The sequence below is a fragment of the Sipha flava genome, unplaced genomic scaffold, assembly GCF_003268045.1.
Source record: "Sipha flava isolate LNK unplaced genomic scaffold, YSA_version1 231_pilon_pilon, whole genome shotgun sequence".
Classification (NCBI taxonomy): domain Eukaryota; kingdom Metazoa; phylum Arthropoda; class Insecta; order Hemiptera; family Aphididae; genus Sipha; species Sipha flava.
In genome coordinates, this window is record NW_020272868.1 from 259,437 (window position 1) to 272,279 (window position 12,843).

The 12,843-nt window shown below is 27.6% G+C and overlaps 2 protein-coding genes across 3 annotated transcripts in view; one reads left to right on the plus strand and one right to left on the minus strand.

Annotated features, from left to right (window-relative positions):
• Positions 1 to 12,843, plus strand: part of LOC112683638 (sex-regulated protein janus-A-like) — a 249,428-nt gene that overhangs the window by 72,471 nt on the left and 164,114 nt on the right. The window contains exon 3 of one of the 2 annotated variants that reach the window (XM_025554754.1): positions 7,219 to 7,347. The exons of the other annotated variant lie outside the window; for it this stretch is intronic. Coding sequence (XP_025410539.1) covers positions 7,219 to 7,346 — 128 coding nt within the window. The 3' untranslated portion in view covers position 7,347. Of the gene's footprint in view, positions 1 to 7,218; positions 7,348 to 12,843 lie in introns of those variants that run through there. 2 annotated transcript variants of the gene reach the window in all.
• The window catches only part of LOC112683633 (arrestin homolog), a 141,664-nt gene that overhangs the window by 67,463 nt on the left and 61,358 nt on the right, over positions 1 to 12,843 (minus strand). The window lies entirely within an intron of this gene.

Genomic DNA, 12,843 nt, shown 5'->3' on the forward strand with positions numbered 1-12,843 from the left:
TTTAATTTTATTTATACTGAATGCGTAATGCACGTACTGTTTTTGTTAATATTCATACATCTGAAATTCTTCAATGTTATATTTCAATTAAAATACAATTATTTTTGTATTCGTCATGAATGAAATATAATAATTTAATTCTTGGATGTCTTCTAAATGTATTAGTTTTTACTAATCATTGTTTCAAGGTAAAAATAATTGCAATCTATTAACTGTAAAATTACGCCATGCGTTACTGGTCCAATTAAATTCCGGTAGTATGCACTCTATTATTATAATGGAATATAATACAAACTGCATACTTTTTTTAGGCAGTAATACAGCAAATATACGAATGTATATCGTAGTTTTAATTTATCTAGTAGCATTATTAATATAAAATGCTTTTTATTGGCTTATGCTCAAACGAAAAAAATACACTGGCTTTCTTTGTAGATGTTGTATAAATGTTATATATTTTAATAAGTGTTCAACTGACAATATCTTGGTGACATTTTCTGTAGAGAATTTTTTTTTAATTTTCTTTTATTTGTGTGTATATATATACGTATGTTGCAATGCTGGAACTCATTAAATGTATGTTAGAGAACACAAGTTATTCGGGTGTGAATTTTATTTTTTTTTTTTATCAAAAATGGGATATTATTCTATATGTACAAACATCACGTTGTTTCAATAATTAGGACCACGTGGACGATCCAATTAAAATCGCCGTAAATTTTTCGAATGGCAATAATGTAAGATAGAAAACAGTCGTTTACATAACAATAATATATTTTGTTAGGTCAAACTGTACACATGTTTAGTGATCCGGAAGATATCACATACAACCTTTGGGTGAGGTACGGTTGAGTGGAGTTACAATGGTGTATAATATAACATAACATAACGATTATATAATAACGTATTTTTTATCAAATAAAATTAAAGGAAAAATACTTTTGTAGTTTTACTGCACTTGGTTGTTTGTTTTTTTTTCGTATTGTATTTGTTGCAAATGCTCCATTGCCCGCGACGCTCATGAATATGTAACATTTTTTATTTATTTTTTTCCAAAAATGTGGATAAAAAAGTATACAATTACACTGGTCAGTGGTCACTATTTATACCAAATGTCGTAGGGATTGTAATTTAGTATAAAAATGTTGATGACTATGGAGGCGAAATTATAGTGAACTTTTTAAAAAAAAAACCCTAGTACTAGGCACTAACTAGATTCCGCATTTCTAATAGATGTGTTAATTGGTATAGAGTATTATTAACCTATCAACAAATATAAGCGGTAAACCTAAGTTGCTAAGTTGTAATAATTATTTTCGTGTTGACTGTAAATAGCAGGTTCTTAAATTTTGACCCTGTATTAAAGTATAATACCAAAGTCGGGAAAACAGTCATGGTTATGTTTTTCGTTGATAAAAGTCAAACGACGAGTTGCAAAATATTATTGTTATATACATGACATTTGTACATAGGATTCAGTTCATCGTATTCTATTGTTCGCGTGAATAATATAAACACGAATCATCATTGGAAGGGGGAGGGAAGATAAGGAATCTTAGCAATTTCAAGCGACATCACACGATTTGAGCGAAAATCAATAACGAGTAGATGAACAGAAAAAGCGAAATGAGTTTAACAATTTTTCTACGTCCTACTGATCAAAAGTCGAAACAGTCCTCACACATCATATATAGATCTCTATTTATTAAGCAATCTGTGATTTGTAGTCATATTTTGGCCCATGATATTGTGTAGCGGGCAAGGATCGTTTTAACTGTCGTCACCATTGCAGTGTAACAATCCATCACATTTGCCATTGCCAATTAACCGACGTTTCGTAATAAACGTGTACATATTATATATTATAGCAGTCCTATAAATGTCTCTCATCTCTCGTCGTCGTTTCCCACGTTGTGGATAGACGGGTAATGAATGAGTGTGCACTAGTGTGGAGCTAGGGTTTGTGTGTATATGTGTGTATCCTTTCACAATAGATGCAGTCGTATAAGAACCAAACAATAAAAAAGAAACCTAATGACCTTTATTATTTTACCACGTTTTTTTTCGATTTTTTTCTCTGCTCTTTTATTGTCATCTTATATGTATACATTATTCTGTTTTATGAGTTTCTTCTTTGACATTTCTCCCTTCTACGCTCACCGTTGTATGATTAATATTTATGTTTCAAAGGCTTTATCTACTAATGATATTCTTTGGTTTTTTTCCTCCCATCTAGTCCAATTCTCACTGAACGAGTATTGAAACATTTTTCAACCACGATACTGTTGAAATGTTGAATACTTAATTTTATACATTACACTGTGTATACAACTGGTTATATTTAACACTCACCGATGTGTTCTATTTCGTTTTTGTTTTCCAACAAAGTCATGACGATTCGTGGAACGTCAATAGACTGCCGTGTTTTTTTTCCTTTGTCGAAGATGTACTTTGGTTCGTTTGTACATTCAGACTGGCGTATCAACGTGATTTTTCCGTTAATAATTTAGTACCTTTTAGCCTTCCGATTTTTGGAAATTATTTTCATATGTAAAATGTAAATATCCTTTTGAGATTAAAAAATATGTTCATTATCCCCTCAGCCCGTTTTTATTGTTGACTATTTGTGTATCCATCAAATTTGATTTATGTATTTTAATCAATTTATTTTTTTTTTATTTATCCAATAGCTTCTTTTTTTTAACAATTCTAGTTTGGGATTTTTCTGAAAATTCAATGTACCTGCACCAACACATAAAAATTCTTATTTATTTGTATAATAATCATAATAAATACGAGTTGAGACTGAGAAAATGATGTGAAATACTATCCACACTTATGCGTATGCATTCATATTAATTTTATACTATCTTTATTAATTATTCCAGGGTTTTATCTTTATGCAATTATTATTTATACACTATTATTATGTATGATATATTAATGTTGATCAATGTTTTCATAAGTATAAGTTTCCTATGTAAATTTAAAATTATAATTACAATATTGTAACGAAGTAATTATTCGCAATACTCTAATAGCTGAAAATTGGCAGACTATTAACGAGTAAATAAATGTATGGAAACACTGTTCATTGATAGTGATTATTTTCATGCATAATATTTATCCACGTGTTCTTCCTATATAACTGAACTATTTCCATGACACTCTACTATAAATAAAGATTTGTTTCATCTCTTCATCTTAATTTTTTTCACCGTGGTATTTTGTTTGTCTTGAGAAATCTTAAAATCGGATGTTGGTCTTTCTGTGATTGAATTATAAACGAATAAAATGATAAATGTGGCAATCTGAGTATAAGTATAACAGTAATATTTCAAATTTATGCTGGAACTCGGAAGCCAAATAAAACATCGATTCTCGGTTTGTAATTTTTTGTTAATTATTTAGAACAATAAGAATAATTGTGATTCTGGTTGAATAATTATTTTCGTTATATAGTTTAATTTTAATGGATTCGAAGGATACCTCATAAGTGCATTGGATAATTTAAAAATTTTGTGTCTGAGTGTATGTCTTTTCTGTTATAAAATATATAGGCAGCTAAATATTTTATATTATACGTCTTATTTGGTTTTCAATATTTCAATGTAATTGTAGTAACATTTATGTTAAGTTTGCACAATGTTTTTAATATAATATATATGTTAATTGCTTACACAATTAAAATATTTACATAATGCTATTTGATACGATAAATTATTTTCGGTTTGTTCATTTTCACATAAAAAATTGTCATATTGGCTATTTTTACGAATCGTAAATTATCGTAATATAAAATTGATATAACTTGTATTTCATACTAGACTAAATAAATTATGCTATTGTTTTTTCCTTAATTCATTTTACATTCAAGCTTATTATTTTATTCGTGATTAAAACTCGATAGCTCTTATTTTCCGTTTACTATGTATATATTTCAAAACAACAAATAATAGTGAGGATTCATTCAAAATTATTTTTTAACACAAACTAAATAGTTTCAGGAGAGCCAGCTGGACAATAATTTATTTTTGTTTGATTAGTTTTGTTTTAACTCTGTTATAGATCTGTTCATGCAACAAACAGAAAAATATAATTGTTCCATACGTATTTAAATTTAAATTTTTTACTGTGTATTAGTTGTGTAGAGACGTGCGTACCTTAAAGCCAAGACGGCTCTAATATTTTCAGGTGATTAAACGTGGGAATAATACGAACTGGATAATTTTGTCTACTATTATTGCAAAAAATCTTTCTGATAATTAATTCAAGTTATACATAATTTATAAATCTGTTTTCGTACCGGTCATAGTGTTTAAATAGTGTAATTCAGAAACAATTGAGAACAACTCGTTCCAGCTTGCTGTCGAAAACTTTGTAGGAATAATAATATAATTATATAAACCACTTTAATATTATTTTATTTCTGTTTATTTATATTCTGGGTTTTTGTGTAAAATCGCTAATAGTGTAATTATAATATTTTTAACAACATTAGATGATTTATTTTTATAGTTTATTCTTTCTTTCCTTTTTTTTTCTTATAGTTTAAGATATTTCTTTACGATGTCCCATTAAAGTAATCATTTCGTTACAATCATTATTTTACTTGATTTTTCAGATAATATATATTAGTTTCAAATAAAAATTTATAAATTTATTATATATTGTAATATTATGATATTGTATATTGTTAGTTATAACATATTGTTTAAATTTAATGATAAATGTATGTTGGTTTGTATTCCACTCCTTTGGTTTTCTTTTTTTGATTCTTGTGTATTAGAATGTTATGCTTAATTTTATACGAGGCAGTGTATACTTTAATTTTTTTTAACACGTGATATTAATTTATCTATGGAAGATTAACTCAATTGCATTTGATAGATACATTTAACATAGGTGTATTTTTTTATTTCATTACCAAATCCATTTTTATAATGTACAAATTTTTTTTCGAGTTGAGCCCAATATTTTTACGATACTTTAATTTATTACATTTTGGGCACTATAATTATTTCTGCTATGACACTTAGGTATTTTACTCGAAAATTGATTAAAAACTTTATCAAAACTGTCGATATAAATATATTCTGCCCAAATGTTGTCATGAAAATTTAAAATCAATATTTTGATGTCTTAGTAATAAGTGACACATGTTCTATTAATAGTTATATTATTAGTTCTATTAATATTGTCGGGAGAATTCGATTTATAATTTTGTTAAAATCGTTGATGTGTTAAATATTATATTTTATCAATTTTTATATAATATATAGAAAAAAATAAATGTTTTTCTGTTTATTATCTATCAACTTATTTCAATGTCAATGCGAAGTGAAATCAAAGAATGAGTATAATAATAAAATGGCTATTACCTTATTAACATATGTATAATAATAGACAACGATGGTGACGGTTGTTATTACTTGAATATCACTCAAAAATATTTTCTGATACTATTAATATATTTTGTCATATGAATGTCTGATGAACCTATTAATGGATGTATTAGAATAATTGTTACATACAGTGGCGTATATAGGAATTAATTTCGGGGGGGGGGGGGTTATGAAAAAATATATACTAAATTAAGGTTATAAATTAACTTATTTTTAATAACTATGAAAATTAGAATACATAAATTTAATTACAGGACAAAGTCTAATTTTAGAGGTAGATTTGCAAAATTATTTATCACTTCTTCAGTGTTTATTGAAATACTTCGATGAATTGACATGAGATAATCCTGATAGTCGATTTTCGCTTGTACTATTTCTCAAGCACGACTTCAATCTTTTCAATATCGAAAACGATCTTTCTGATGACGCTGTTGAGACTGGTAAAGTTACTAATATTGACATTAAGTACCATATATTTGGAAAAAAATCAACGGATAGTTTATTCAAAGTATCAATAGCAGATTTTGATTTCTGACAAACCACGGATCATTTGCAATTATTCTGAGGACTTTGTTTTGGACAATTTGCATTTTTTTGATGTGCGAGGATGCACAATTACCCCATACCGGGCAAGCGTAGGTAAGAATTGGGCGTATAATTTGCTTAAAAATTAGGAGAGAGCATTTTTTTCCCATACTAGACAGTTTAGTTTTAATTAATACATAGATTAAAGAAATGCACACGTGGGTCGTACTAACTATAAATTTCGGGGGGGGGGGGGGGTGCCCCCCCCAACCCCCCCCTATATACGCCACTGGTTACATATACTTGATGAGCCAGAAACTCGTTTTAAATGTTTTTATTTTGTTTAGGGCAGATTTTTCTGTTTAATTAAACTTAAAACGAATTATAGAATGATTTTAGGCAAACACTTTCACGGATACATGTTATTAAAGAATTGAAATTTATAATTTATGATTAGGAATTCGAACACATGAAAATCGTGTAGGCTTAGTGTTATCGTCATTAATTTTCATAACAGATGTAAATATCTCTTGATGTCTTTTTGATATTAATGTAACAATGTATATAATAATCATGTAAATGTATTTGATACCATTTATGTGTATATCAATAAGTTGGTGAAATCAATTGGTATTTTTATAGTTTTCGAACTCAATGTTATTTGTTTCATTCCTACAAGAATCTGTGTAATTGAAATTTTAAAGATCAATATAATCCAGCTAGGTTTTATATTATACCCTACGTACGAAGAGGAAGTTCATTTATGACATTGTTATTATCTGTAAAAATAGCTTTGGTGTGTTCAATTTTCTTAGTCTCCAAATGACGGTCACTAGGTAAATAAAAATAACAAACCCTGTCTACCCCCAACACAATTAGTGGCTTGTACTCGTATAGGATCATCATTTTGAACAAGTTTTGATAGAAGTAGAGAAGGAGAGTTGATTTAAAGTATATATTACATTTTGATCAGTAATCTTTATTTTTGATTCAATTTTTATTACCCTCTTGACTACGGGGCATATGGAAAAAATTAAATTCGTCATTTCAAGTGGTTCTTGAATAATATTCAACGATAAATAAATATCTATACGTTTTTGTAATGTTTTTTAATCATATTTTATATCATCATTTTATCAAATCATATTATCTATATTATATATTGTAACAGTATTTTTTATATTATATCTTTTCAATAACCAAAGCTTTAGCAGTTATGATATTATTATTTAATTTGTATTTTTATTTCATTCAATATAAATAATGTTTAAATTTATTATTGTTTCAGGTAAGTCACAGAGTTTAGAATTTATTTGCAATTCTTCCAAAAATATATTTTATAAAATCATTGACAACGTCGTAATGTATAAGCAATTAAATACAATTATAGTATTTAAATTTAATATTTTCAAATAAACCTACAATTTATAATAGTTTCACAATAGTAAGTTTAACAGTTTTACAGTTTTATATGGAATAATGTGTATAATTCTTTAAATTAGTTATGATTTTATAATAGTAGTTTATCAAATGGATAAGTAAAATGTTGTTTTGAATAAATACAATCGAGTTATGAAGAACGCTAATTTTTTTGCACTATACTAAATTTTAGTTTAAGTTTTACCTATTCTTAGAGATTTCATATATATACTAAGTGCGCTACACTTTTAATGCCTGTTTTAGTAATTTTAATCAAAAATGTCTGTGAGTGGCTTTCTATTATTATTATTATTATTATTATTTTTAATCATAGGATATAATCGTTTTTCTCTTACCTGGTTAAAGTCAGTAGCATTTTTTCTAGTGGCGAAACAGTTAGCAATCACAAAGTTTAAAGAATGAAAATTTTTTGGGTAGATCCCGCTTTTATCACTCTATAAGATTATACTTTATTAACATTGTCGTAACTGGATCGAACGAATCGAAATTAGTATTTGACTAAAACTTAGGAAATTTGTGCCAAATTAATTTAACCATGTCATGATTTTTTCTAAGTATTAACCACAAAATTTTGCTGTAATTTGCGAACAAAGGCAAGTTAAAAAAAGAAAAAAAACCACGAAATAGATTGTCTAACTTGAGCAAATATACTTACATGAATATAAATATCATGATGAATGATAAATGTTTTATTGAATATTATTTGTGGCACGTTCGAAACGCACAGTTATTATATGATAGCTAAACATGATCTGTTCTCAAAACAGCCATTCCAAAATTTCCATTTATGATTACGCATTATTCTCGTTTCTAGCTATAGTAATACGTTCTGAAGCGTGACGGAATAATTTCATTCCAAATAATAATTTGTGATGTATTCGGAAACAATCTGAAATTAACACATTTATCTCAAATAAATGATTTTATGATTTGTTCACGGAACTATCACAGTTGGTGCCTATCACACTTATTTTAAATAATTAAAGTTTATAAGATTTTTAGTTTATTTTTTCAACGTTTCAGCAATATTTTTGATTAAATCGCCTTTTTTTTGTGAAAAAAATTAAAATAACATTTACGACGAAATATTAATATTTTTACCTGTGGCATGTTAGTAGTGTTACGTATTGAATATTGTCTCATTTTGTTCGTGCTAATCATTTAGGACAGTTTTAATCATCCGCCTTTAATACTTAAATTTTATTATGATGGGAAAGACAATTATATGATTATGTTTTATGGTAAAATGTTTTATGTATTAATTTAATTGAACGTGCAATGAACTTGAGATCATTTTGCATGGACAAGTAAAGACATATTAGATATACTGAACGTAAAAAACTTTTTCTTTCTTATTATATTTAAATTTCCATTAATATAGTTTTCATTTTTTCTAAAAAAAAAAAAAAATTTCATAATTATATCATAACGGCTTCAGTTAAAGTTATATTTGTAGATTAGCGTCATATAATGTTCTTGTCCATATTTTGATGAGCAATTTTCTAAATTAAGTAATGATTTTTATTCTCAAATCAATTTGCAGGTAAACAAAGGTATTCATACGTGGATACATTTTATTTTTTATTCCTTTACTCGTTTGCTTATCACATAATTATTTTTTTTTATTTGTATTCACAACGCATACGGATTTATAATAAAAACAAAAATTATTGAAATCTAGGTCGAAATATTGTAATAGTATTTTTAGCGAGTTATACATTTGTATTTTTAGCTGAAAAATGATATCCAAACCGCATATTATTTTATTTTTATTCATCAGCTAGTAGATGCATTTTTCCTTTGAAACCCCCAATAGCACTAGAATATAAAGGAACTGAATTCGATTTGCTTTTATTATTATGTATTTATATTTTCGTTTTGAATATTTTTGACCTTATAATATTATCTATAGTTCAATAAATAAGGAATCATAATTTAAATAATAAAATTAATAATTATATATTATTATATAATCGCAAGACTCATATTATACAATAAATGTTTTGTTTTTATTTAATAATTTGAATTTAAATTTTATCTAAATAATAAATGCGGTTGTATAAAAAAAAATTAAAATAAAATAACAGATAAAATAAAAAAGTTATGCATAGTAATTATATTGTTTTATTTATTTATTTATTTGTTATCGGAAAAACAAATGTTTATACATCACCAAACAATAACATTATTAATAATAATAATAACAACAAACATAAGTGCTCTGCTATTATAATCTCTCTTAAAAATCTTTTTCCACGTTCTACATAGGTAATAACAATAATAATAATTTATGGTTTATTGATTCGCTCTCCGAATTATACAATCCAGTGAAGCTAGAAGCCCACATCTCGAACAATTATCAGAAATGTAATTTGTTTTGTTAACTGCCTGTAGGTTTGTGTCTGTTTATACAACAATGTTCGAGCGTTCGGTCTTGCGTACACATACAGCCGGGAGGTGCGTGGTTTTTTATTATCTTATTCTCTAGAAGAAATATGATCATACACTCGCTTACCCGGCAAAGGATTACGCCGTAGTGAAAATCAATTATCTTAAGGGATGAATTCTTGTAATTATTTATACTTTCAAAACCATCAAGTAGGTCATGTCACAAGAGTAAACCATCGCGTGCGCATGTATGTATAAACGGTCAGTATTGATTTTCCGCAGTTTTATCTAATAAAAATTAAAAAAAAAAAAAAACGAAAAATCACCCACTACCGACGTGAATATATCAGTTACTCACTGTCAACAGAAATATTAGTTGAGTAAAAATTATTTGTGTTTAAGAGACGGACTGCAAATTTTTTACGTTTATTTTTCATTCGGTTAGCGATGTGCGATATTGTTTTTGGTTGGGCCCTAACGGTGATTAGTGTGTTTTAACTTTTGTCTATTCGTAACACGAAACATTAGGTAGTTATTTGTATGAATGTATTTTCAAACATACATAAATGCAATAAACACGCTATTCCATGTTTCTGATTGTAATTTATGCGATTTAATTAGCTTTGGAAAAACAATACGTTTTATCATCGCACATCGAAATATTTTATCTCGAATATAATGTAATTCATTGGTTTACGTGTTGAATTATGTTCGATGAATATGTGCAGTTATTGGAAATCATTTTATCTAGCACCGCAGCACACAGTAGTGTTATTATGTTGAATAACCACTTGGAGTTTCTTAGGTAGTTTGATTATAAACAAAAGTTATTATATAAATTATTTGTATGTATACAAAATCTATATATATATATAAAAATTTCGTGTCACGATGTATGTTCGCGATAATCTCCGAAACTACTGGACCGATTTTGATGAAATTTTTTACACCGTGTGTAATTTGGTCCAACTTAAAATATAGGATAGTTTTTTTTCAAATTTTTTAATATTTTAAATATTTTAATTAACTTTTTAATAAATGTGTATAATTGCATGGTGTATTTCGGTGTATTTCTATCACCGGAAACATCGATGAAAATTTAAACGCCAATGACATCGGAACTGCATGTATTTTACTTTCAAGCTACATCGGCAGTCCACGGAGCATGCAGGAATACATACAAGATGCGATGACTTATGTACGTCATTACGGTCGACCTGATTTGTTTGTTACATTTACGTGTAATCCAAATTGGGAAGAAATAAAAAGTTTGTTATTACCAGGCCAACAATCAATACATCGTCACGATATCGTTACACGTGTGTTTAAACAAAAGTTAAAATCTTTAATTAATTTAATCGTAAAATATTCAGTTTTTGGTAACACACGTGGCTGGCTGTATTCTATTGAGTGGCAAAAGCGAGGTTTGCCTCATTCTCATATTTTGGTTTGGCTTGAAGTTAATCGCGCCGTCTCGAGTTTTGTTTGTTATTTTTATTTATACAGTTTAAAAATTTATACATGCTAAAAAACCAACTAATACGCGGGCAACGCGTATTATATATATAATACATAGTAATTTGTTAATGGTATAAAGTTAATATCAACATTTTATTTTAATATCAAATAATATTATTGATTAAAATGCTCCCTATTTTATTATATTTAAAATCTTTCATAATATTATATTAACATTTTTTAAATACTTAACAAAACGTATTTTGATTTTTAAATATAAAAATCAAAAAAATCTGCAACTTTAATGTAATAGACTTTTTGAAAAAATTTTCTGAATTCAGTTAAATATATAACTTTTTCCATGCATTTATATTTCAAATGTAATAATTGACTAGCATGTATATCGATAATATTTCTGAATATGAAAATGTTAATATGTTACTGAGATCACCAAGACTGTCGATTCTTTCGTTTAATTTAGTTTTTTATTCATTTTTTTTAGAATATTAAATCATCCTTAAGATGAATATTTTGGGTGCGTCATTTAATGTATTAATAAATAGTACATTAAATTCTTCACTATATAAGTCGTTTTATCAATACAGATTGAATATTGAAAAAACCATGGATGCTCTGATGAAATTCAATATTCACTTTTTCTGTTCTGAGAAATTGGTATAAAAAATGTACCGCGTGCATTATTTTTCCATTATCTTTACACGTGTAATACTTATGTTATAATCATATTCGTAAGTCATATGTTTCTGCGTGAATAGATTTTTGCCGTTGCTTCTCTTGGAATCTTAAACGTGAAGGATTTCAAGGTTCACGTGTACCTGTGTCTGTTTACGCATAAGCAATATCAACCGGATCATCACAGTGGTTCGGATAAATTCCACCTGGGTCCGACGGTGTATCTGATGTTATTAACATTTCTATTAATAATCTAAAATTGTTAAGATGTGTTTTAAGCTGAGAGTCGAACGCGTGTGCAAATTACCACTCAACGCAGATTATGGTTTACTTGTTTGTGTATTATACATCTGCTTATTCGCATCCACGTCCGACTTACGCATTATTCATCTCTGCGGCTAACCGCGGGCTGATACCGCGTAATAAATAATATCGATTTCTCGAATCGCTTCTCACTGAAAATTTGTGATTTCGTCGCAGATTAGTTACGTCATTGTACACACACGTACATATTACATATTACGTACATATAAATTTCTTGCCCAGACGTGTGTTAACGTTGATGTTCTTATTTTACCGTATTGTGTATAATATAATGAAACAAATACTATTAACTTTTTTAAATAAATTTTTAAACGGAATTTTTTTTTCCCGTATAATAAATATATATATATAGTCTTTTTCATTTTGAATTATTTTGTGGACAGAGCGTTGTAATATAAAGTCGTCTTTAGATTTGCAGCCGTAACCGTTTTGAAAAGTATAGCAAAATACGTAGTGAATACCACTGGTCGTATATTTTCTTATACGCGATCTAGAAACACGCAAGACCATCGTTTTTTCTTTTTCTTTTTATTTTTTTTGCCACGAATTGTGAGTACTATGAGGTATAGAAATGCACATGCCGGTCATCAGTTCTCTGAAAACAATAATC